This window comes from Hyla sarda, chromosome 1 (assembly GCF_029499605.1).
Source record: "Hyla sarda isolate aHylSar1 chromosome 1, aHylSar1.hap1, whole genome shotgun sequence".
Classification (NCBI taxonomy): Eukaryota; Metazoa; Chordata; class Amphibia; order Anura; family Hylidae; genus Hyla; species Hyla sarda.
Genome location: NC_079189.1, coordinates 187,159,395 through 187,186,983, shown reverse-complemented (window position 1 = coordinate 187,186,983; position 27,589 = coordinate 187,159,395). Strand labels below are relative to the sequence as shown.

The window sequence follows — 27,589 nt, the reverse complement described above, 5'->3', positions numbered from 1 at the left end:
CTGTCTATATCAAAAGACGCATAAAAATCACTAGGCTGCTTGCCCCTGAACTGCGCCAAAACATAGACCAAAAAAAAAAATGCTCTAAAAGCAATGATAAATCTCCCCCATAGTGTTTTAGTGGACACAGTCAACATGTGCACTAGCAGTCCTTTTTGCGCATACACTAAATGTGCACATTTAGTGTGATAAGAATCGACATTAACGATGTTCGTTCATATTACTTATGAAGCAATAATCCTTTTCTGTATTTGCTAACATGTTGCCTTTTAAAAGTGGTTTGTTGGTTGGCCATTGTAATTTTAGTGTATCTGCAGTGCATTCAATAAAGTGAGGCTGCTTCTTTTTGCTACCAAGACTGTGTGAATTAGGCTGGGTTCACATCACGTTTTTGGCGTAAAAAAAATCCAAAGTCCAAGATAGCGTATTTTTGGACACATTTTATATCATGAAAAAATTAATACAAAGTGATTAAAAAGTCTGATCAATACAAAAATGGTACTAATAAAAACTTCAGATCACGGCACAAAAAATTAGACCTCATACTGGCCCGTAAGCGGGAAAAATAAAAAAGTTATAGGGGTCAGAAGATGACAATTTTAAATGTATACATTTTCCTGCATGTAGTTATGATTTTTTTCAGAAGTACGACAAAATCAAATCTATAAAAGTAGGGTATCATTTTAATCGAATGAACCTACAGAATAAAGAGAAGGTGTCAATTTTACCGAAAAATTTATGGTATAGAAACCCCCAAAATTTACAAAATGGGTGTTTTTTTCAATTTTGTCTCACAATGATGTTTTTTTCCGTTTTGCTGATTTTTGGGTAAAATGACTGATGTCATTGCAAAGTAGAATTGGTGGCGCAAAAAATAAGCCATCATTTGGATTTTTAGGTGCAAAATTGAAAGAGTTAAGATTTTTTAAAGGTAAGGAGGAAAAAAGGAAAGTGCAAAAATGGGGAAAAAAACTGGTTCTTAAGGGGTTAATAAAAATAAAATCTAGACATGTTGTTCTTGTCCTGTTTGAATTATTTAAAAATAAAATAGTTTTCTACAGAAAGAAATTTGTACTTGCAGCAACATGTGCACTAGCAGTCCTTTTTGCGCATACACTAAATGTGCACATTTAGTGTGATAAGAATCGACATTAACGATGTTCGTTCATATTACCTATGAAGCAATAATCCTTTTCTGTATTTGCTCCCATGTTGCCTTTTAAAAGTGGTTTGTTGGTTGGCCATTGTAATTTTAATGTATCTGCAGTGCATTCAATAAAGTGAGGCTGCTTCTTTTTGCTACCAAGACTGTGTGAATTAGGCTGGGTTCACATCACGTTTTTGCCATACTGTTTTCAATCCGTTTTTCTAAAGAAAACCGTATGGCAAAAAAAAACGGATGGAACAGTAAACCGTATGCGTTTTTAAACAGTATACTGTTTTTAAAAGTGACTACAGTTCCGTCAGTTTTTATAGAAAAAAAAAACCCATACGTTTTTGAAAATGTTGTACATTTTTAATGGGAGGGGTCTTGGGTGTGGACTTTAGGATGCAAATGCGCATGTGCAAAGTAAAAATGTATACGTTTTTCCTGTATGGAACCGTATACATGTGCATTTCCCATTGACGTCCATGTTAAAAAAAACGTATGCGGTTGCAGTACGGTTTTTAACCGGAGACAAAATCGTGGTCAACCACAGTTTTGACTCCGGTTTAAAAACCGTACAGCAACCGCATACGTTTTTTTTAACATGGACATCCCAAGACCCCTCCCATTAAAAATGTCCATTTTCAAAAACGTATAGGGTTTTTTTCTATAAAAACGGACGGAACTGTATACACTTTTAAAAACAGTATACTGTTTAAAAACGCATACGGTTTACTTTTTCCCATACTGTTCCATCCGTTTTTTTGCCATACGGTTTCCTTTAGAAAAACGGATTGAAAACAGTATGGCAAAAACGTGATGTGAACCCAGCCTTAAAGGAGATGACCGGTATGGACTATTCCTATTTCATCCTGCCCGGGCTGCAAAAAAAAGAGAAAATAAACTTTTACTTACCTTCCTATGTTCCCTCGGAGCTCCGCAACAGCTGATCAGTCGGGCGGGCTGTCTACTTCCTACTTCCCTTAGCCCGGGACATCACATTGTGCTTCAGCCTATCACCGGCTGCAGCAATGTCCCGCCTCGGCTGGTGATAGGCTGAAGCGCCGTGTGAGGTCTCTGGCTAAGGGAAGTAGGAAGTAGACAGCCCGGCCAACCGACCAGCTGTTGCGGAGCTCCGGAGGAATGTAGGAAGGTAAGTGAGAGTTTATTTTCTCTTTTTTTTAGGACAGGGCAGGATGGAATAGGAATAGTCCGTACCGGACATATCCTTAAATTTTTGTCAAGGAATGAAAAATGATGGTAATGCTTAAATGTTTTGTGCTATTCCAGAGAAGTGCTACTCTATAATCTGATAATTCAACTTTTGTGACAGAATGAAAATGAAGAAAATAACAGCAAGCAAATTCATAGTCTGCTCTGCACACCGATAAAGAATGGAAAGAAGAATAAAGTGATAGGTACTTATGTTATATCTGTGTATCTTTATTATTCAGATCTAGATTTTTTACACAAATCTGCTTTTCGTTCAAACAAAATAAAATGTATGAACATATGACATTAATTACACGTATGTACATAGGCCAGATAACTAATAAATAGACATATATAGACACATAAGTATTGGGACATACCTCTTTACCATATACCTCAGGTGTTCAATTCAGTTCCATTGCCACAGTTGTATAAAGTCAAGCACCTACCAATGCAGCACCTACCTACCAACCGTAATAGAATGCTACTACTGCATCAAGTCAGTTCCTGAAATTTCTTCCATCAATTCTAAATTGTAATATTGTAAAGTTTAAGCACTTAAAGTGGTAGACCACATAAATGGGGTTGCCAGTTGCTAAGGTACATAGTTCATAAAAGTCACCAATATCGTGACTGACCCACACAAAGCCCTGGCCTTAACCCCATGTGACTTCTGGCCAGGCTTTCTCATCTCAGTGTCTGACTTCACAAATGCCTTTCTGGATGAATGTGCTAAAATTCACAAAGACCCCTCCAAAATCTTGTAGAAAGTTTTCCCAGAAAAGTGGAAGTTTTACAGTATCTCACAGAAGTGATTCACCCCTCACATTTTTGTAAATATTTTATTATATCTTTTCATGTGACAATGTTTAAGAAATTACACTCTGTTACAATAGAAGAGTGTTTAATATTGCTGTCCTCTTAAAAAAACTCATTAATGTCTAAGCCTTGGCAACAAAAGTGGAAATGTCCAAATTGGTCTCAAACTGTCAATATTTTTTGTGGACACCATTATTTCCCAGCACTGCCTTAAGCCTCTTGGGCATGGAGTTCACCAGAGCTTCACAGGTTGCCACTGGAGTATTCTTCCACTCCTCCATGATGACATCACAGAGCTGGTGAATGTTAGAGACTTTGTGCTCCCCCTCCTTCCATTTGAAATTGCCTTACAGATGCTCCTCCTCTTGGAGGTGTATTTGAGGTTATTATCATGTTGGAATACTGCCCTGCAGCCCAGCCACGAAGGGAGGGGATCATGGTCTGCTTCAGTATGTCACAGTACATGTTGGCATTAATGCTTTCCTCGATAAACTGTAGCTTCCCAGTGCCAGCAGCACTCATGCAGGCCCAGACCATGACAGTCGCACCATCAAGCTTGACTGTGGGCAAGACATTCTTGTCTTTGTACTCCTCACTTGGTTGCCGCCACACATGCTTGACACCATCTGAACCAAATACGTTTTATCTTGGTCTCATCGAACAACAGGGCATGGTTCCAGTAATCCATGACCTTAGTTTGCTTGTCTTCAGCAAACTGTTTGCAGGCTTTATTGTATATCATCTTTAGAAGAGGCTTCCTTGTGGGACGACACCCATGCAGACCAAGTTGATGAAGTGTGCGGCATATGGTCTAAACCAGGGGTAGGCACCCAAATTTTTTTTCCGAAGTCGCTTGGTGTGGAGGCAATACGGGTGTGGCTTGCTGTGGGTGAGGTTTGTGGAGGTGTGGCTTGTCACAGGGTGTTTTTTTCCCAGAATTGTCCCTATATATTGTTCTTGCTGTGAGGACCTTACAGTGAGAACAACCATTTTAACTCAGACCTTTATAGTACAGACCCCAGAATCAGTCCCCACTATAATACAGACCCCAGAATCAGACCCCACCATAATACAGACCCTAGAATCAGTCCTCACTATAATACAGACCCCAGTATCACCACCCACCATAATACAGACCCCAGAATCAGATCCCACCATAATACATACCCCAGAATCAGATCACTCCATAATACAGACTGCAGAATCAGACCCCACCATAATACAGATCCCAGAATCAGACCCCACCATAATACACACCCCAGAATTAGACCCCACCATAATACAGACCTCAGAATCACACCCCATCATAATACAGACCCCAGAATCAGTCCCCTACATAATATAGACCCCAGAATCAGTCCCCACCATAATACAGACCCCCGAATCAGACCCTACCATAATACAGACCCCAGAATCAGACCCCCCCCCCCCCCCATAATACAAACCTCAGAATCAGGCCCCACCATAACAGACCCCAGAATCACTCCCCACCATAATACAGACCCCAGAATCAGACTCCACTATAATACAGACCCCAGAATCAGTCCCCACCATAATACAGACCTCAGAATCAGTCCCCACCACAATACAGACCCTAGGATCAGACCCCGCCATAATATAGACCCCAGAATCAGACCCCTACATAATACAAACCTCAGACGCCACCATAATACAGACATCCCCCCCCCCCTTACATAATTCAGACCCCAGTCGTGTTGCGCAATAATTTACACACAGTTACAATAACTGACTCTCAATTCACCTCTTTTACAGTCGGCGGCGTCCTCTTTCCTGGTGTTCTCCTTCTGGTTCAGACCACCATGAAGACTAGTTTCTGCATTTTTCCAGTGCTCTCCACACCTCAAGTGTAAAGTGCAGAATTTGGTGGAGTTTATTCCATTCCAAACAGGTCGCTGAAACATAGCATGCTCTGTAACGCTGTCCTCGCCTTTGTTAGGCATGAGAGACAAGGAAACGTAGCCTGTTCTTTAACACTGTTTGAAATGGAATAAACTGCACTGAATTCTGCACTTTATACTTTAATGAGCTACGATTTTCCTTGGATATAGGTAGATAGGTAGCCAAGTATGTAGATAGGTAGCTATGCAGGTAGGTAAGTAGATATGGTAAATATGTAATTTCATAGGTAGGTAGCAAGGTAGGTAAATGGGTACCTATGTATGTATATAGGTAGGCACCTGGGTAGATAGGTAGGTAGCACGTAGGTAGCTAGGTAATTAGGTTGCTATGTAGGTAGGTAGCTATGTAGGTAGTTAGCCAGGTGGCTAAGTAGGTGCGTATGTAGCCAGGAAATTAATAAGGTAGGTAGCCAGGTAGGGAAGTAGCCAGGCAGGTAATTGTATAGGTAGCCAGGTAGGGAAGTAGCCAGGCAGGTAATTGTGTAGGTAGCCAGGTAGAGAAGTAGCCAGTGCTCCTCCACATCCAAATTATCACCCCCCTCCTTGTCACCTGCTCCCCTCCCCCCATAACCTGCATCCCTCCCCGTCACCTGCACTCCCTTCCTTCCCCCCTACCCATCACCGGCACTCCCCTTCCCCCCACCTCTCTCTCTCCCATTCTACTTCCTTTCTTCTTTCCTCCCCCTTCCCTTCATAATTCCTATCTTATCCCATTTCTCCCTTAATTCCTTATTTGTTTCACCCCCCCATCCTTTCCTTCATCTATCCCTCTCTTCTCACCTCCTTCCTGTCTTTTATCCTCCCTCTTTTCTTTCCTCCTGTTCTTCATACAGCCTCCTTCCATCTTTCCATTATCTCTCCTTCCATCATTCACATCCTCACTCCCTTTTTCTCCATTCTTTCATTTACATCCATTCTGTGCCCTTACTTCATGTCTTCCTCCTTTCTACCTGCTTCCATCCTTCCTTCTTCCTTTTCTTCCCCACTTTCTTCTTTCCTTTATTCTTTCCTCCCTCCTTCCTTTATCTTTTATTCCCATTCTTCCTCCATCCGTCACTTCTTTCCTTTCCTCCCTGCCCATCTCCCTTCTTTCATACCTTTCCTTGCCGTCACTTCTGGTGCCCCTTTTTACTAGCATTTGTCCAGGTATTTAGTTCTATAAACAAAGAACATTGGCTGACATTTATCATTGTTTTTAGACAGTTTTTTGTGTCTACAAAAGGCGCAAAAAAGGCAGGGTTTATTTGCGCCTTTTTTTTGCGCCTTTTGGTTTACACATTTCTGATGATTTTGTGTTGCAATCCACAATACACATGATATTGAAGGATTTTATGAACTGCACCTTTTTACAAAAAGCCACTGAAAAGTCTCTATAACTACACCAGCCCAGACTTAACTTAGCTTTTTGGTGTATGTGAAGAGAGAAGTTTCAGAAAATGTGACCTGCACAAAATTTATCAAATGCTCTGTGACCAGTTAATACATTTGGTGCTCCTACACATTACCAGCACACAAAAAAAAGGTGTAAGAAAATGCTTCACTTACACCTACAATGATAAATGCCGGCCATTGTCTATTATAGTCACAGGGCCTCCTATAAAAACTTCACGCATTCATCTTCTGGGGTGTTTATATGTTTGGGCATCCTTCCTGGACTCATTGTACACCCCCCCCCCCCCCTGAACCCTTGTTCCCCATCCCCATCGCCAGGGTGATATAAAAAATAAAACACTTTTATTCACCTATATAGCAGGCAGGGATCTCCTTGGCAGCACAAGCTGGCTGCGTTCTTCTCCCATTACAGTGCAGGCGCCGATGAGTGACGTCATCGGCGCCTGCACTGCGTGGGGGCAGAGTTCCCAGGTCTCCTCTCAGTGAACCCGCAGGTCCTGCGTCTCTCACTGAGAGGAGGCTTTGGCTGTGCTTAAAGCGGCGCTCGTTCGGCTGGGGATCCCCATTAGCGAGCAGAGTGAGCACTTCTCCACACGGGACCCCACGTGCCACTCAAAAGCACCCCATGTGCCAAGAGTGGCACGCATGCCACCCATGCTGTACTTATAGTCTATTCCCAAAACATGATACTGAGCATGTGCACTACTTTGGTCGACCATAGTGAGGACTGATTTAAGTGGAACCTGTCTTGTTAAACCATGCTGAAGGGTTTTGGCAAGCTTCTTATAGCCTAGGCCATTTTTATATAGATTTCAGATCCTTATAGAATTCTTTGCTATGAAGTGTCGTGTTGAACTTCTATTGACCAGTATTAGAAAGTGTGAGAGTGGTAACACAAAAGAAACCTGCTCCTCGTTCACATGTGAGACATTGTAACACGTAAGAGTCACATGACACTCTAATTGGGCCTAATTTGGACATTTCCAATTAGTGAAATATAAAATATTTACAAAAATGTTGGAAGGGGGGGATTCACTTATCTGAGATACAATATATTTATATTTATATATATATATATATATATATATATATATATATATATATACATATATATATATATATATTTAATTATACATACAACAGCATATATGGGATGAGCATATCAGCTGTCCCACAGAGTAAAGTAGAGTAAATGGACTCCTATGAACTTTCTGCTGTGAGGCTTTGCAACCACAGCTCTTCAACCTATTGTCATAGAGTAGAAAAAATCTGCGCAAAAAAAAAAGAAATTTTTTTTTTTTTTTTTTTTACCACAAATCTACTCCAGCTCATGGCGCATCTTTTTCTAGTGCATTTTAAGTTAATGGGGTATTCTGGCACTTAAAAAAAATTACAAATATTTATGGGTATTCTAATGGTCCCATCAACCACACTAGGTGCAATCTATCCAGCAATTAATAAACAAAAAAATCTTTAAAGGGATAGTGCCTAAAACTTTGCTTTTAATTATATGACTAAAATAATCACCAAAAACGTGAGCCCCCTACCATATAAAATATGGATTATAGACAGCAGTAGATATATCCTTCAGTGGACAACTACTGTTTATAGCATACAGATACCTGTTTCTGTCAGCTAGTTATTGCTGACGTCATCAGGATAGCGTATGCACATAAGGCTATTTATAATGCATTTTTTCTCAACTAGTTATTTCTGACATCATCAGGATAGCGTGTGCACACAAGGCTATTTATAATGCATTTTTTTGTCAGCTAGTTATTGCTGACGTCATCAGGATGGTGTATGCACACAAGGCTACTTATATTTTGGCATTAGATGCTGCATAAGTAGTAAATTAAATGATAGTTAATACATGTTAGGATCTCTAGGAAAGAAAAAAGAACACCTGCAACTGGAATTGTATAGACAATATAAATATATATAATATACATTCATGCACACATGGATTTGTCCATTGGCCCCTAGTGAGAAAGCCTGAAAGAAAAAGACATTTGCATCTCCCCTTCAACGGAACAAATCCATAGGGAGCGTATTGGACCATGTGCTTATTGAGCTCATATGTTATCCTTTTTATACAGCCTCTAAGGTGCCTATGCAGGGTCAGGACAAGACGGTTAGTGTATCATAGTTTCGCTCCGGTGCTGAGCAGAACCTGCTCTGTAGCAGGGAGCCGATACTTCCGGCTACTGCTGCTCGCCAATAAACACATGGTCCAATACGCACATGGTCCAGTACGCTCCTTATGTATTTGTTCTGTTGAAGGGGAAATGCATATGTCTTTTTCTTTCAGGCTTTCTCACTAGGGGCCAGTGGACAAATCCATGTGTGCATGAATGTATATATATTGTCTATACAATTCCAGTTGCAGGTGTTCTTTTTTCTTTCCTAGTGATCCTAACATGTATTAACTATCATTTAATTTATTACTTATGCAGAGCATATAATGCCAAAATATGAGTAGCCTTATGTGCATACACCATCCTGATGACGTCAGCAATAACTAGCTGACAGAAACGTGTTATTAGTAGCCTTGTGTGCATACACTATCCTGATAACATCAGCAATAACTAGCTGACAGAAACGCGTTGTAGGCGATGTTGTTACTCTTTTTTCATGTTATTAATTATTATAGAGATCTCGTGTGTAAATCCTGAGATGTGTAAACACCACTCAGGTATCTGTATGGTATAAACAGTAGTTGTCCACTGATGGATATATCTACTGCTGTCTACAATCCCTATTTTATATGGTAGGGAGCTCAAGTTTTTGGTGATTATTTTAGTCATATAATTAAAAGCTAAGTTTTAGGCACTTAAAAAAATTTATACAATCCTGTGGCCATGGGAAAAAATATATACTTGCCTACCCCTGGTGCTGCTGCAGCTCCCATTCGAAGAGACAAACAGCAGGGAAGTGGCAGCAGAAGAACAGGTGGTGCCAGCACGGGACGAGGGATAGGTAAGTATTGTTTTATTCGGTGTATATAGTATAGTTTTTTCCATATATATAAATATATACTGCATATACAGCATGTACATGTAAACATATATAGTACTGTACGGTATAAATGTATGTATATATACAAAAGTATGCCCTGACATCTATAGTGTAGAAGCACTTCATCTCACTACCACATTACACTTTTAATGTGTGCTGCAGATCACAGGCTCTCAATCCTGGCCATGTGAGGTGAGCAGCCATGTAAACAGTGTGCACCTTAGAAGAACAGTGGACCATAAATTAAAATACAGTGAAACCTCTTTGAGAAGACCAGCAAAAGTTGAATAGAAAAGTGGTCTTCTGTGTGGGTGCTCTTCTCAAAGAAATAGGCAACAATGCATACTATATGGTGACTAAAAATCTGTAAAACAAAATTTGATTTGGATAAGGCGGTGGTCTGCTTAAAGAGGTGGTCTCTAAAGAGGGTTCAGTGTATAATCCTCATCCCTTGTGATGCTGGCTGCAGCAGATGAGAAGGTCTAAAAAATTTGATGAAATGTGAGCAGCAGTGATGAAGCACAATATGAACTGCACAAGGGGGTGGAGAGTCACTCTTCAGTTTTCAGGGGAATACAGTGAAAGGAGAACAGCATGATGTAGTCTGGGTGGTCTGGTGCCCACAAGGGCTGCTTCTGAAGCTTCGCCCACTCTTGCTGAGCACAAAGAGAGCAACCAAGTAGCAGAAAATGGTTAACATACATGTGTAGGAGGTAGGATTAGTGCTGTACTGTTTCTATATGTGTAAAGACCCTAGAGCCTTAATTCTATTTTTTTGATCTAATGCCAGAATGCTCCTTTAAATGTAGGTGCAGTGTGGCTCAGTCATTTGACTACCAGTATATCATTGGCTAACATAGGCATAATATCTTGACACCATCACAGCTTTCCCATCAGCAATTGATATCATAAAGGCTAAAAAAACAACTTCACAACTGAATAGATTGTTGTTCTTCTTTATGCCAGAGCTGTTTTCAGTCCAAATCCAGCCCTGCTTAAACCATGACTATGAGTTTTCTTGTTCATTTCTTGAAATCCATCCCTGCATATCTGGCAAATGGTACAGGATAAATAACTGTGCCAGATTAATTAACTAATACATATTAATCCATATCTCTGTGCTTTACTGACAAAGCAGGGTTTTCATCTTTTTATTTACTTTATTCCAAAGCAACATTCTTGAATGTATAATATCCCCAATGATATATTTATCATAGGAGTTTGCCAACTTGTAAACAAGGTGGACGAAAACTCTGGCAAAATCAAGGCCTTCAACAGAAACGATGAGCAATTTCTGGAAGCTTTTGCAATTTTCTGTGGCTTGGGGATCCAGAACACCCAGATGTATGAAGTTGTGGAGAGAGCCATGGCCAAACAGATGGTGACATTAGAGGTGAGTCCACAATAAAAGGATTGTTTCTTGGCAGCTCACTGTAGTTCTAACATCTTGTTCAAGCATTAAATAATTATTGTCAAACACAAGCTTTCAAACACCCTCCTTAAGGATTTGCACTTCTCTTGCTCTGCATTATAAAAAGTTGGCTTTAATAAATATTCCAGGCACCCATCTGTTAGCAACAGAAATTACTTTCTCTGATGTGACACTTGTAAGGACAGGATTTTTTTTATTTAGGCAGTAAGGAATCCCCTGCAGGAAAAACAAATACCAAAAAAGTTTAGACAAAAATATGCAAATCATGTTTAATTTGGATTTTTTCAGATTAAGTTTATGCAATTTTTTACATTACACATATATGTGCTATTTCCAAGAGGGGTAAAAGCAGGATAACCATTTCCTTTGGATACAAGCCGCGAGTGGGCCAATTTTTTTTTTTTCTGATATACTTCGTTTACTGCAACCTAAAAAGTCTTGTTGTGAACATAAAAAGTGATTTCCAGTTTACCACATCACTTTTCCACTTGCACAAGTAATGACACTTTGTGTTAGTGATGAGCAAATCTATTTGGATTATATCGAATTCTGACTTTTTACCTGTGTTAGGGATGGACGATTTGATATGTATCATATCGAATTCCTCCCAAGTTTTCCAAAACAATTTGAATCCCAGGTTTTTGTGAATAACTTAAGGTTTGTGAGGTATACACATCATAAATGATGCTTTAACTCTAGGCAGACTTGTGTTATTTTGGTGGGAAAGGCAAAAATCCATGACCCTTTCCATCTTAGTAAGGCTGCATTCACAACACGTTTTTGCAATACAGTTCCCGTGTGAGGTTTTTGATGAAAAACAGATTCCTCAAAACCGTACTAAACTGTATAAAAACGTGTGTACATATTTGAACCCGTATACGGTTAAAAACCATATACTGTTTAAAAATGATGTCCGGTTGCATCTGTTTTTGTAAGAAAAAAAACTTATACGTTTTTAACTTTTCACTCCATTATGAATAAAGTTTCACTTGTATGATTGAAATTCCAAGAGAAAAACTTTGCAAAGTCAAAAAATATATGGTGCAAACCGGATGGAACCATGTGCTCATACGGTTCTCTACGGTTCCCATTGACTCCCATGTAAAAAAAAAAAAAAAAAAAAACGTATATGGTTTCAATACGTTTTTTCACCTGGACCAAAAACTGTGGTAGGCTACAGTTTTGGGTACAGGAAAAAAATTAACAAAACCGTGCAAGACTCAAAACAGATGCAATCGGACACATCGTTTGGCATGCGATGCATGCGGTTTTCAGTACGGTTCCATACGGTTTTCAAATTGAAAATGTATACGGGAACTGTATTGCAAAAACATGGTGTGAATTCAGTCTTATGCTTGGTTGCTGCTGCTTTGTTTGTAGCTTGCTGTGTATGAAAAAGCACCCTTTTTTTTCCTTTAAATAAATACATTGAAAAAGTGTGGGGTCCCTCTGCTATTTATTTACCAGGTAGGTACAAACCAAGCAGCAGCAGCCTTTTATTAGGATGGGAATGAACATGGATTTTGACCTTTCCCACCCTAATGCCACCAGTCTTCAGACACCCTACCCTTGGATTATCATTTTTCCTGCTACTAGGCTTTTCCCAATAGATCAGTATCCCCCTTCTTCCTTGTCAGCAGATTGGGCAATGTGCAGTGAAGAGGAGAACCTCAGAGCCTATCTGTGTGAATACAATACTGGGGTAGATTTATAAAACTAAATGAAGAATGGCCCATAGTAATCAAATGCAGTGCAGCTTCAAATCGGGACTCGGGTGGAAAAAAAATAAAAAATCAAGTCGTGCCAGAAAGTTAAACAGACTTGTAAATTACTTCTATTAAAAAATCTGAATCCTTCCTGTACTTATCAGTTGCTGACCACAGTGCTCACTGCTGACACCTCTGTCCATGTCAGGAACTGTCCAGAGCAGGAGATGTTTGCTATGGGGATTTTCTCTTGCTCTGGATAGTTCCTGACATGGCAGAGAGCACTGTGGTCAGACAGTAAAGAAATTCAAAAAGAAAATAATTTTATGTTGAGCATACAGCAGCTGATAAGTACTGGAATGATTACGATTTTTAAATAGAAGTAATTTACAAATCTAGTTTACTTTCTGTCACCAGTTAATAATAAAAAAAAAAGGTTTTCCACCGGAGTACCCCTTTAATTTTTTTAAGAGGACTATAAAAATTGCACTGTGATTGGCTGCTGTGGACATCAAAAATAGTTATTTCTTTTAGACTGTGCCCACAGTCTGCATTTACAGCACTTACATTTTGTTATACATGGGCATGCAGGCAACTATACATAGAAGCCTTGTATGTGAGAGGAATCATGGGAACTGTAGTTCTATACAAGGCTAAGATAATGAAAATACAAAATTATTAAAATGATAAATAACTACTTCTTATCTACAGTGGTATCGCCTGGTGAGCACTTTTATAAGTTTGGAAAGAACATTGGTAAGGCTGGGGGTGGGGGGGGGGGGGCAGGGCGGGGATGGTGGATCTGTTGTTTCAAACAACTTCCCTCTGTTTGATAGCCAATGTTATTCCTAATATGTTTGTAAATCATTATGGGTAGAAATTTATGGAGATAAATAATAATAAAATACTGATTGGGGTTTGCTATAAGCCTCCAAACATAATAGAAGAGTTAGAAAAACAATTACTGAGGCAAATAAAAAAGGCAGAAAATCACAATAAGGTGGTAATAATGGGGGGCTTTAAATATCCTGATATAAACTGGGGGACTGAGACCTGTGAATCTTATAAAGGAAACAAGTTTCTGACTATAGCTAAAGATAGATATCTGTCCTAAATGGTGCAGGATCCGTCCAGAGTGGGCACCCTACTGGACTTAATATTAACCAACGGACCCAACATAGTAACTTATGTGCAGGTCAGGGGGCATCTAGAAAATAGCGATCACAATACAATACATTATAATGTATTACATTACATTGTCCTTCAATAAGGGAACTCTGAGAGGAGCCACAAGAACAATAAACTTTAAGAAGGCAAAGGAATGGAAGGACTACAGTACCCAGAAAGATTATTAGAATTAGGGTTATTTAGTTTAGAAAAAAGACAGCTCAGGGGTGACCTAATAACTATGTATAAATGTATTAGGGAGATCTCTCCCATGATCTGATTATACCCAGGACTGTATCTATAACAAGGGGGCATCCTCTATGTCTGGAGGAAAAATAGTTTCTACTCCAGTATAGACAGAGGTTCTTTACTGTAAGAGCAATGAGACTGTGGAATTCTCTGCCTGAGGAGGTGGTCATGGTGAACTCTGTAAAAGAGTTCAAAAGAGGCCTGGTTTCTGGAGAGTAATAACATTACAGGTTATGGGTTCTAGATCTATAGGGACAGAACGTTGATCCAGGGATTTATTCTGATTACCATATTTGGAGTCGGGAAGGAATTTTTTCCCCTTAGTATGGGGCAATTGACATCAACCTCATACGGGTTTTTTCTACTGGGTCAAAACAAAATAAGATTATAGGTTGAACTTGATGGACACTGGTCTTTTTTTAAACCTTAAAAGCTATATCAATGTTAGGCTCAGAATATCTCTTTTTGTTAGGCTCAGTTTGTCTCTAGTAAAAGACTAACCAAATAAAGTAACACAAGGAATAGGGGGCAGGGCTTAACTACTGCTATGTGCATCAGAGTTGGAGAGAGAGAGCCTGAAAAAAAGATTTTGTATTTAAGATCTCTCAGTTACTGACCATCCTCAGAAGTGAAGCTTAGAAGCTATTTGACTGATGTTTTCCAATACAACCATCCGCAACAATAACTGCATTATTTTCATCAAAAGTTTTTTTTTTTCAACTGCATTCATCTTATGCTTAAGTTTAGCATTTTGTATTGTAGATCCTCTCATATCATGCATCTGCTGCTGAAGAGGAAACCATGGAGCTGCAGGTAACAGCGGTAAAAACACTTTTATTTCTCATACTATACACGGTTATGTAATATTTTTTTTTTGTATTTGCATATGTCAAATTCAGCCATAACATTTTGGAATACTTTTTAGAAATATTAAGCACAATGGGCCTCATTTTGTAGTTTTTTTTTGTGTTGAATGTGTTGTGTTTCCGAATTTCCAACAAGAGATCCAAAAAACCCTACTAACTCTTCACTTTACTCAGAAAACCCTACAAAAGGGCATGTCCATCAAGGGAAAGGGGCCTGTCTCCAAAAAAAACCTACATTTTCAAATAAAACCTACAAATTTACTAATGTTTTCACATAAAATGTGGTGGATTAGAGCTCTGGAAAACCCAACTGCTTAGAGCATATGTAAAAAAGAGCAAAACAAAAATTACAATATACAATATTACAATATACAATAGTAAATACCATAGAAAAACACCTGTCGGAAAAATAAAGCCACAAAGAAAACTCCACTCCACTCTTGGTAAATGAGGCCCACTGTCTGCAGTGCCATTCTGCTCCATTGCTTCATTTAAGATTTTCTGTTTTTATGCTGCTGGTCCCAATTTAGAGTTTTTACATAAAACTACATTACAATATGTTGGCTCATAAACTACTACTATGATGATTGTAAGCAACTGTGTTCATATTTCTCAAACCCCTTACCCCACTTTTTTCCACACTAGTTGTTACTAGAAAAAAATGGTGTGGTTTTTTTAAGTCACACTCTTGCAAACGATTAGCAAGTTTTCTGAATTAGATAAATCACATTACATACTTTACAAAGTAATTACTGCTAGACAGTTCCTGAAAAGGAATTGCCTGGGGATTTACACAGCTAAATCCTGTGTAAATCCTGACAGCTGTAAGGGAAATATGTACTGTCTATCTGAGCCTGAGACTCCTGTCCCAGTACCAAGAATAAATCTTTTTCCAAACAAACTCCAAATACTTTCCTTTCTTAAATTTTTTTAGCATAGGAAAAAAGAAAAAGTGAACCAAGGGGGCTAGTATTTGGAGAGCAAACTCATCGGTATACACAAGTGAAGATTATAAGCAGATTCCACTATGTGATATCATTTAAAAACCTATCAGAACACTATAACAGGCTGAGTCCAGCCAAACATTCTTTATCTAACGCAAAGTAATGCAACTTATTGATTGTAATCATTATTGAATTTTAACCTAGCATAGGGCATCTAGTATAGTAATTATGTTGTTGTCAAGTCCCCAGTCCATCCTGTTGTTCACTGGGAGTAATTTTAAAGGGGTACTCCACTGGAAAACATCTTTTTTTTATTTATTTATTTTTTTAAATCAACTGGTGTCAGAAAGTTAAACAGATTTGTAAATGACTTCTATTAAAAAAAAATCTTAAAGGGGAACTCCAGCTCTAATACATATTATCCCCTATCCAAAGGATAGGGGATAAGATGTATGATCTTGGGGGTCCCGTCACTGGGGACCCCCACAACCTCTCATAGACTTGCATTGAGGGGGCAGGATGTGATGTTACACGGGGGCGGAGTCGTGACGCCACGATACTCCGGCCCTGTTGTCATCACGCTTCACACTATGAGCGTCCAGCGCTGCGGAGAGCTCACAAAGGTGGGTGCGTAATGACAGATTGCGGGGGTCTACAGCGCAGGGACCCCCCACAATCATAAATCTTATTCCCTATCCTTTGGATAGGGGACGAGATGTATTAGTGTCGGAGTACCCCTTTAATCCTTCCAGTACCTATCAGCTGCTGTATGATCCACAGGAAGTTTTTTTCTTTTTGAATTTCCTTTCTGTCTTACCACAGTGCTCTCTGCTGACACCTCTGTCCACAACAGGAACTGTCTAGAGCAGGATAGGTTTTCTATGGGGATTTTTTCCTACTCTGGACGGTTCCTAAAATGGACAGAGGTGTCAGCAGAGAGCACTGTGCTTAGGCAGAAAGGAAATTCAAAAAGAAAAGAACTTCCTATGGCTCATACAGCAGCTCATAAGTACTGTAAGGATTAAGATTTTTTAATAGAGGTAATTTACAAATCTGTTTAACTTTCTGGCACCAGTTGATTTAACCCCTTAAGGACACATGACGTACTGGAACGTCATGTGTCCACTCCCGATCTATAACGCGGGGCCACGGAGTGGCGGGTCGGGCCCGGCCTCTAACAACGGCCGGGACCCGTTGCATTGATCGCTGTGCCGCGCGCTATTAACCCTTTAGACGCGGCGTTCAAAGTTGAATGCCACGTCTAAAGTGAAACTGAAAGCATGCCGGTTAGCTCAGTGAGCTGTTCGGGATAGCCGCGGCGAAATCGCGACATCCCGAACAGCTTACAGGACAGCGGGAGGGCCCCTACCTGCCTCCTCGCTGTCCGATCGCCGAATGACTGCTCAGTGCCTGAGATCCAGGCATGAGAAGTCAAGCGGCAGAATCATTGATCACTGGTTTCCTATAAGAAACCAGTGATCAATGATAAAGGTCAGTATGTGCAGTGTTATAGGTGCCTATGGGAGCTATAACACTGCAAAAAAAAAGTGAGAAAAAAAAGTGAACAAACATCATTTAACACCTCCCCTATTAAAAGTTTGAATCACCCCCCTTTTCCCATAAAAAAAAAAAAACACAGTGTAAATAAAAATAAACATATATGATATCGCCGCGTGCGGAAATGTCCGAATTATAAAAATATATCATTAATTAAACCGCACGGTCAATGGCGTGCGCGCAAAAAAATTCCAAAGTCCAAAATAGTGCATTTTTGATCACTTTTTATATCATGAAAAAATGAATAAAAAGCGATCAATAAGTCCTATCAATGCAAAAATGGTATCATTAAAAACTTCAGAAATGACAATTTTAAACGTATCAATTTTCCTGCATGAAGTTATGATTTTTTCCAGAAGTACGACAAAATTAAACCTATACAAGTAGGTTATCATTTTAACCGTATGGACCTACAGAATAAATATCAGGTGTAATTTTTACCGAAAAATGTACTACGTAGAAACGGAAGCCCCCAAAAGTTACAAAATGGCGTTTTTTTTTTCAATTTTGTCTCACAATGATTTTTTTTACCGTTTCACCGTAGATTTTTGGGCACAATGACTGATGTCATTACAAAGTAGAATTGGTGGCACAAAAAATAAGCCATAATATGGATTTTTAGGTGCAAAATTGAAAGAGTTATGGTTTTTTAAAGGCAAGGAGCAAAAAACGAAAATGCAAAAATGGAAAAACCCCCGGTCCTTAAGGGGTTAAGTAAAAAAAATGTTTTCCAGTGAAGCACCCCTTTAAGGGAAATTTGACATTGAGGTACAACATATACAAGAAAATAATAGGGTTGACATTTCAGAAGAGAGAAGCAAGAAGAAAAGGATATGACAATGCCCAGGAGCTAGAGAAGGTACAAATATGCAGAACTACTAATATATAAGGGGCATGGAGGGTCTTAATTATGAGGGTAGCTTGTAAGAAATAAGCACCCTGGGCCTCACACACTCGCTGAAGACCGTGACTGATTATATATTCATAGTGAGTGGGTATAGTCAGTTTGTTGTGCCCCCACAGTGTTGATTGACAGCCTTAGTGCAGGGAGAAGCCCTGTGCTTAGGTCAGTGGTTCCCAACCTTTTTCAGCTCAGGTAACCCCTCAGAATTTTTTTTTTCAGTGGGGTACCCCTAACGAATTTGACAACAAAAAAAGGGGGGGGGGGGTAAACAGTCGCAATGCACAACATCAATTTATCTGTTGGCTATGTAGAATACAGTGCTGCTTTATACAACAGCTCACAAGTGACGTCTTCTAAAATCAGCATAGTTTCTTCTCTTCTCCATGTCATCATAACGATTTCTTCTAGCCACAATTCTTCACCGTTAAACCTGCAAAACAAACCTATTAGGCTCTGCACGTTTCCTGCATCAGCCTCCAGATTCCCCTTTTACAAGTGAAGAGGAATACAGGGTTGTATAGGTGTAAAGGGGTAACAGAGGGGTGTACATGGCTGACAGGTGTGTAGAGGAATGTACATGGGTGACAGAGGGGTGTAGAATAGTGTAAATGGGTGACAGAGGGGTGTAGAGGAGTGCATATGGGTGACAGAGGGGTGTTGAGGGGTGTACATGGGTGAAAGATGGTGGTAGAAGAGTGTACATGGGTGACAGGGGGTGTAGAGAAGTGTACATGGGTGACAGGTGTGTAGAGGAGTGCACATGGGTGACAGAGGGGTGTAGAGGAGTGCACATGGGAGCAGAGGGGTGTACATGGGTGACAGAGGGGTGTACATGGGTGACAGATGGTTGTAGAAGAGTGTACATAAGTGACAGAGGGGTGTAGAGAAGTGCACATGGGTGACAGGGGTGTAGAGGAGTGCACATGGGGGGCAGAGGGGTGTTGAGGGGTGTACATGGGTGACAGAGGGGTGTACATGGGTGGGATGGTTGTAGAAGAGTGTACATGGGTGACAGAGGGGTGTTGAGGGCTGCACATGGGGGACAGATGGTTGTAGAAGAGTGTACATTTCTGACAGGGCGTAGGGGTTGACAGAGGGGTGTACATGGCTGTTGAAGAGTGTACATGGGTGACGGGGGTGTAGGGGTTTACAGAGGGGTGTACATGGGTAACAGGGGTGTTGGGGTGTAGAGGAGTGTACATGGGTGACAAAGGGGTGTACATGGGTGACAGATGGGTTTAGAAGAGTGTTAATGGGTGACAGGGGGGCGTAGGGGTTGACAGAGGGATATACATGGGTGTAGAAGAGTTTACATGGGTGACAGGGAGGCGTAGGGGGTGACAGAGGGGTGTACATGGGTAACAGGGGTGTAGTGGAGTGTACATGTGTGACAGAGGGGTGTATATGGATGACAGGGATGCGTAGGGGGTGACAGAGGGGTGTACATGGGTAACAGCGGTGTTGGGAGTGTACATGGGTGACAGGGGTGTTGAGGGGTGTACATGGGTGACAGATGGGTGTAGAAGAGTGTACATGGGTCACAGGGGGGTGTAGGGGGGGGACAGAGGGGTGGACAGAAATGACAAGGAGGTAACAGAGGGGTGGACAGGGGTGACAAAGGGACAGAGGGGTGGTGAACATGGGTGACAGGGGCGGACAAGGTGGACATGGATGACAGGAAAGTGGACCAGAGTGAAAGGGGGTAACAGAGGTGTGACAAAGGGGAGTGGATAGGGGGACAGAGGGAAGAGGGTGCATCACCTTAATTAAGCTGAGCTGTTTTTCAATGTCCTTCTGCATGGGGCCGGGAAGATGGTCCTGGGGCTGGGAGGATGGATGGTCCTGGGGCCGGGAAGATGGTCCTGGGGCCGGGAGGATGGTCGGTCCTGGGGCCGGGAGGATGGTCGGTCTTGAGGCCGGGAGGATGGTCAGTCCTGGGGCCTGGACGATGGTCAGTCCTGGGACCGGGAGGATGGATGGTTCTCGGGCCAGGACTCACTCTCAGCGCCACAGGGGGGAGGGGGACGCTGTGTGAGCAGTGTGCACGTACATGCAATGCACACGCAGGCTTCCATCCCCCCTGTGCCACCGTGATTAACAGACGCGCAGGCCGGGGTGGGAGATTTTAAAGAAAAATTGTCTGAGCATCGCGGTACCCCGTGCAGGGCCTGATGGGACCCTGGTTAGGAATCACTGGCTTAGGTTGTCAGTCAAGCCTGATTGGAGGGGGAATGGCAAGCTGACTGTAACCCCTTACCCTGTTTGTATAACCAGTCATGTACAGCGGTGATTAAACTTAATTTTCAACACTTTATGGTCTGTCAAGTCCTGGAGCCAGTGTGTGAGGCCCCAAGAACCTTGTCTTGAGAGAAGATGTTTAAGGTGGGGCATGATCAACTCATTTAAGACATCTTATCCCCTATACAAAGGTTAGGGGATAGATGCCTGATCGCGGGGGTCCCGCCGCTGGGGACCCCTGCAATCTTGCAGCACCCAGCTATTATCCGCCTCCGGAGCTAACATTGTGTCGGGTCTGATGAATCATGATCACGGGGCCGGTGTATCATGACGTCATGGCTCCGCCCCGTGTAACATCACGCTCCGCCTCAATGCAAGCCTATGGGAGGCGGGCCCATGACATCACAGGGGGCGGACCCATGACGTCACGATACTCCGGCGTGATCTTGATTCATCAGACTCGGAGCGATGTTCGCTCCGGAGGCTGATGATAGCGGGGTGCTGCATGAAAGATTGCATCTTATCCCCTTTGGATAGGGGATAAGATGTCTTAGGGCTGGAGTACCCCTTTAACTAACAGAAATGTGATTAAAAGTTGGATGATTACAAAGAGATCCTATTGAGAAATAGGGAGGAACAAACCCACCCAAATACTTCAACCCATCCCACACCAACCAGTTGGTTCTTAGTGAAGAACTTCAATTGATAACTCATTCAGCCCCCCCCCCCCCTCAGCCGGTGTGAGGGGATCTAAGGAGCAAGGGCAGAGCCCGAGATCGCACGTCTGCAGGAGATGATTAAGCCACGCCCCCTCATCCCCCCTCTCGGAGGATGGAGAGCGCAGCTCTGCATAATACAAGAAGACAGGGGGAGAATGAGGACGTCCACAGCTCCTCCCTCCCCCACACACAGCCTCTCCCTTCCCCCTGCTCTGTCTACACAGGACCTCATTTATCATGGGGAGGTTTCAAGTATTCACAGGGAAAATACAGAGCGGGGAAAGGACGTGTGTGAGGAGACTGCACTGCACGAGCTGGGGATTTCACCTCACACCAGCTCAGGTGAGGAGGCCGAGCATGCAGGCGGCGGGAAGGGTGGTTGTATTTGTATGTAATGTATGATTAGGGGGGTGTATCAGTGGCGGGTGTATGTATGATATGTGCATATGTAAGGTGTATGTGTCATGTGTATATATGATGTGTGTATGGTGTATGTGTGTATGTAATGTATGATATAGAGGGCAGCGGCAGGTGTATGTATGATGTGTGCATATGTATGGTGTATGTGTCATGTGTATATATAATGTGTGTATGTGTCATGTGTGTATGTAATGTATCATATAGGGGGCAGCGGCAGGTGTATGTATGATGTGTGCATATGCATGGTGTATATTTATGGTGTGAGTGTATGTGTATATATGATGTGTGTATGGTGTATGTGTGTATGTAATGTATGATATAGGGGGCAGCGGCAGGTGTATGTATGATGTGTGCAAATGTATGGTGTATATTTATGGTGTGAGTGTATGTGTATATATGATGTGTGTGTGGGTATATGTGTGATGTGTGTATGTAATGTATGATGTGGGGGGAGCAGTGGCGGGTGTATGTATGTATGATGTGTCTATGTATGATGTATGTATGTATGTAATGTATAATATAGGAGACAGTGACCCGTTATATGTATATGTGTATGTTTGATATGTGTATGCATGTATGTTTTGTACAGGGGAGGACTGACAAGTGTTGCTGCCAGTTGTGCTAATTAATTTTTTTATTTTTAATGTTTTCTGGCCACCCGCACTAAATTGCGCCCCCAGAATCCCACCCCCTTCGTACTCACCCGCTGACCAAGAGCCCCACGGATGCACAGAAACACGCCCGAACCAAAACTACAACTCCCAGCATGTTGCACCATAACCTAATCTGTAGAACTATAAAGTGTAACATGCTGAGAGTTGTTGTTTTGGTTCGGGTCAGCTGCAGAGCCATAGGCTGCATCAGGGCATGCTGGGAGTTGTTGTTACTAACTGTAATTCCCAGTATTCCTTGACACAGCCTATGGCTCTGCCGCTGACACAAACCAAAACTACAACTCCCAGCATGTTACACAATAACCTTACTGTCCTACTATACAGTGCAACATGCTGTATCAGGGCATGCTGGGTGTTGTAGTTATCTAGTAACTAAATGCAACCTCCAGCATTTTCTGACACATAAATTAGAGTAAATAAAATGCAGCACATAAACTGGAGAAGCAGAACACCCCCCCAGTAACACAGCATTGTTTATTGTTTTCCAAGCAAAAGACTCCATATATAAGTCCCTATGAAGACTGAAAAATAGTGATTAAAATATTAGAGCGTATATATGTGAATAAGCCCCTTTCCTAATAAAAGTTCCGATAATAACAACAGATCATGTTATATGGAAAAATTGGCGTTATGGGGGTCAGATGGGGGGGGGGGGGCCACAATTTTCTGGGCTTGCCTCGGGCGTAAAAGGAGCTAGCTACAGCCCTCCCGCCACTAATAGCCTGGCATGCTGCGATCGCTGTGGCCGCTATTAAACCATTAGATCACCGCTGTCTAAGTTGACAGCAGTGTCTAAAGGAATCTTATAACCATCCCTGGTGGTCTAGTGGGGGGAATCGTACTATTTTGGTTGAACTTATTTTATCTACCAGGACAAGTGGATTTTCTTGAGGGACAAGTAGATTGTGTTCCGCTTTAGTCCCTTGGACAAGTAGTTTTTTTTTTTTTTTTTTATTTCCACACCCCTGTTATACATGAGCTGATATGCTGTGGCATTTACTTGACGACTTCACTGCAGAAGTAATTATTATAAATTCCTGAAATAATGCTCTGAACTATGTAAGGGAAAGAGGCATTCTTAGTGATCTTCTTAATATAAATCTGACTGCAGACATTAAATACACCTCCTTATTGCCATGCATATTTGGCTAAGCTATCCAACTCTAGAGGAACAGACGATCTGTCAGTTATAAATCCTGCCTGTCTCGTCATAGTTTTGTCTCATACAAGGCATTCATGGACCTTTTTGAGGCTTCCAAAGACATTGGATTTGTGGCCTTTCCTGTTAATTTTGTTGGAACCCAACATTGTCAGGTAGCTTGTACTATTTGGACATTTTAGTGTTAACAATTTGCTTAGGGTCGGTTCACACTACGTTTGTAGTGTACGGGTGCCGGATCTGGTTGGGGGGAGCGAAAACTGCATGCTCCTGTATCCCAGCCGGACCCGGCCCGTATGTAATGCATTTCAATGAGCCAACCAGAATCAAACGCTAACTCCGGTCGACTCATTTTTGCCCCGTATAGGTTCTCTAACCAGACCTAAAACCATAGTATACCACGGTTTTAGGTCCAGTCAGAACACCCTATACGGGGCAAAAATGAGCCGACCGGAGTCAGCGTTTGACTCCGGTCAGCTTATTGAAATGAATAGGGTTTGGGCCGAATCCGTTTGGGATACGGGAGCACCCGGTTTTCGCTCCCCCAACCGGATCCAGCTGGGATACGGGACCACTCGGTTTTCACTCCCCCCAACCAGATCCGGCTGTCATATGTATCCGTTTCATGTACATTACAAACCCAGTAGTGTGAACCAAGCCTTTTTTAATATTCATATGAAAATAATTAGGTTGTAGGTTTCTTTCAGTATATTTTAATGAAGACTATATAAAGGAGAATAAATTGATATTACACATGGCAAAAAGCAGCATATTAAGTTCCAAATAACAGTAAAGTTTAAGTAATTGTTTAATTGCTATTTTATGAATCTACATATTCACATTGATGAGCTGATGTGTGGAACATACCAGATAATCTAATGCCCACAATTACCTTGTGCACTTCTAAAGTTAGCTGATATGAGTAGTACAAGGTTTTGGGACTTTTCCTCTGACCTCTTATGTGGTGCTCACCTGTAAGGTTTGTTATCTGCCTCCAGCTAATTGATGTTTCTTGTCTTTTAAAGGGATCTGTCGTGCCATCTGCACAATCACTTAAATTAACAGACTTCTACTTCAGTGATTTTGAGCTTACTGACATGGAAACCACATTAGCTACAAGTCGAATGTTCACAGACCTCAACCTTGTGCAGACCTTCCAAATGAAATATGAGGTAAGCCATTTATGAATCCGTAACTAGACCCATTTCGAACTATCTAAAAGATTTTTAATTGCAGTTGTCTGTTTATTCTGGACACTTTACTAAGAAATGTTCTAACTGAGCAGACACACATAGTCTGTATGTCCCAAATAATTTTTTGTGCCATCCATTCTCCTGATGCTTGGTGGGATGCAGAAGACATTCAGCAGTAGTGGAGCCAACTTTCATTGCACAGATTTCAATTTTACGCTGTCTTTGCCATTTTGAAAAGCGTGAGCGGGGAATTGCTGAAAAGGTGGCCTCCACATCACATCAGATTTACCACAGGTTACACCAGTATCTGGCATGGACTATAGCGGAAATCTTTGCTAGCTCGCAGCTAATGTAGATTTCTACACACAGGGCTCAGGCAGCAGCTAAAATGGCAGATTCATTAAGAGGCATACCTTTTTAAACTAATCTGAATCCAACGGCAGTGGAATTTCACTTAAGATTGGTTTGTCAGTATATTTCATCCAATCTATCTTTAGGCTGTGAAGATACTTATTTTGTATTGTAACTGTGTTAATTGGTGTTATTTTTGGTACTTGGTTTCACACTACTTGCATACAGCTTTGTATTATATGATAACATATATTACAAACATCTTTTTATTTAGCTACATTTAGACCTTTACTGTGTAAAAAATATGGAGCTTTATGTCATGCATGTTTCTTAAAAGTAGCTTGTGAAAACGAAATGGAACAATTTTACCTAATTTAAAAAATTATACTCAAGGTGTCAAGCAGATAGCAATGATTTTTTATTACAAATTTTAGAACTTTTGTATGAATTTAGATTGTTAGGCGAAAAAGAAAACCATGAGATAATGAGCTAAGTTTAATCTTAGAACAGATCTTAGAACAGATAGGTAGCAGACACTCCATAAAACTTCATGTTTATTCCAATCATTTTAAAACAGCCATTTCAGTTATAAATACCAAAAAAATAGAAAAGTCAGGAGTTAGAATGGATCTGACAGGTTTCATATAGATAGAGAGTTATAGCCCAACAGATCTTAGATAAAAATTTGGTTTCAAATTAGGGTTCGTTCACTCGGCCGTCTGCCCCTGTTAATAAATGCCCGTTATCAATCGGTTTAATAATTTTTCAAACGGCTGTAAAATAATCCCATTTTTACAGTCCTTTATCACCTGTTTGCACAGGTTTGCTTCCTGTTCTGTTTTTTTGTATTTTTTTTGACTGGGGGGAGACGGTGCATGCAGTAATTTATCTCCCATAAAAAATAACGGAATAGAAACAGATATTATAACTTTAACATTGAAGTCTAAGGCATAATAATAATATCCGTTATTACTTCTATTGCTCAAAAGAGGTGAAATCAGCAGTGTTGTGGGACTACTACTACTCCCATCATGGAACAGGCCATTCAGGGCTCCGGGCAGGGTTTTTAAAAATGAAGATTGTGAGTGGCAGCGGGGGCCATATCTATATTAAAAGCACTGTGGGGGGGGGGGGGCAACATATACAGCGCATTTATAATATACTTTTCACACAGTATGCGTGTGCATATTTAAATAGAAGCGCTGGGGTGGGCCAGATAACGTTATATGTCTGGCCCCCCCAGTGCATCTATATACATATGCCCCCACAGCGCTATGTATGCAAAGTATTCTATCAGCAGCGCATCGCGTCGGCCAGCTGCTGGCCCGATGCACTACTGATAGAATTCTTTTCACACATAGCGCTGCGGCGGCATATTATAATAAATGCGCTGTGGGGGGTACATTATAAATGCGCTGCAGGGGGTATATATTTATAAATGCGCCGCGGGGTGATATATTTAAAAACTGCACTGCGGGGGGCATATTATAAATGCGCTGGGGTGCTAGATATATAGCGCTATATTTTTGCCCCCCTGCAGCACTCTAGATATAGACCCCCACAGCGATTTTAATATAGATAGGGATCCCGCTGCCACTCACAATCTTCATTTTAAAAACCTCGCCAGGAGCCCTGAATGGCTCCTCGGTACCGGCCATTCAGGGCTCCCGGCGGGGGATTTAAAAATGAAAGTAAAAACACTCTATATACATCACAGAGGAGTGGAGCATGCCGCCTGCTCCCCTGCTTAATAACTTCTGATCGCATCGGGTCTCAGAAGTGAGACATGGTGCGATCAATCCCTTATCCCCTGTACTACTTTCCCCAACATGGAACACTCTGTTCCATGATAGGGGTAGTAGTACAAGCACTAATATAGCCTCCCCAGTGGCCCACAGACTCCCGCAGCCAGGAACTACTACTCCCATCGTGGAAACAAGTCTGTTCCATGATTGGAGTAGTAGTAGTCCCGGCTGCGTAAGTCTATAGATTACTTTTCATACTAACGGATGAAAAACTGATGGAAAAGGATGCCACAGAATGTCACCCGTTAGCATCAGTTTGTATCCATTAGTAGTATGGTCCGTTTAGGAGGCAGTGATGGGAGAAAAGCGGGACGGAAGTAAACAACGTGTGAATGTAGCCTAAGATGACTACTGATTTTATATCCATATGCAAAGGCTCCCTGCATAAAATCCGAAGGTATTTGATCATATCTAAAAGGAATTCTCCATAAGTGATTGGCCTAGGAGTGCTGGTAGCATGTATGGTTATGTTAGAATGTTGGCTTTCCAAAATAACTTAACAAATAGCAAAATAACCCAGCAAGGTCTTTCACAATTCACTGTTTAGTAGTGGGCCAAACTAAAATTACTGAAATACTTCCTAATGCATTATTGCAAAAAATTTTTAACCTAAATGTTATTTTAACAAATGCTTAATCTAAACAACCAGCGCAGATTTTTATGTCTATGAATGTCTATTATACTTTTATTCATATACT

The 27,589-nt window shown here is 41.2% G+C and overlaps 1 protein-coding gene across 11 annotated transcripts in view; it reads left to right on the top strand.

Moving 5' to 3' along the window:
* The window catches only part of PDE5A (phosphodiesterase 5A), a 352,640-nt gene that overhangs the window by 267,749 nt on the left and 57,302 nt on the right, over nt 1–27,589 (top strand). For 9 of the 11 annotated variants that reach the window (XM_056565902.1, XM_056565920.1, XM_056565896.1 and 6 more), the window contains 4 exons: nt 2,481–2,565; nt 10,725–10,900; nt 14,824–14,883; nt 24,568–24,714. In XM_056565902.1, the coding sequence (XP_056421877.1) occupies nt 2,481–2,565; nt 10,725–10,900; nt 14,824–14,883; nt 24,568–24,714 (468 nt within the window). The remainder of the gene's footprint in view (nt 1–2,480; nt 2,566–10,724; nt 10,901–14,823; nt 14,884–24,567; nt 24,715–27,589) is intronic. The other 2 variants (XM_056565886.1, XM_056565868.1) reach the window with 1 other exon arrangement.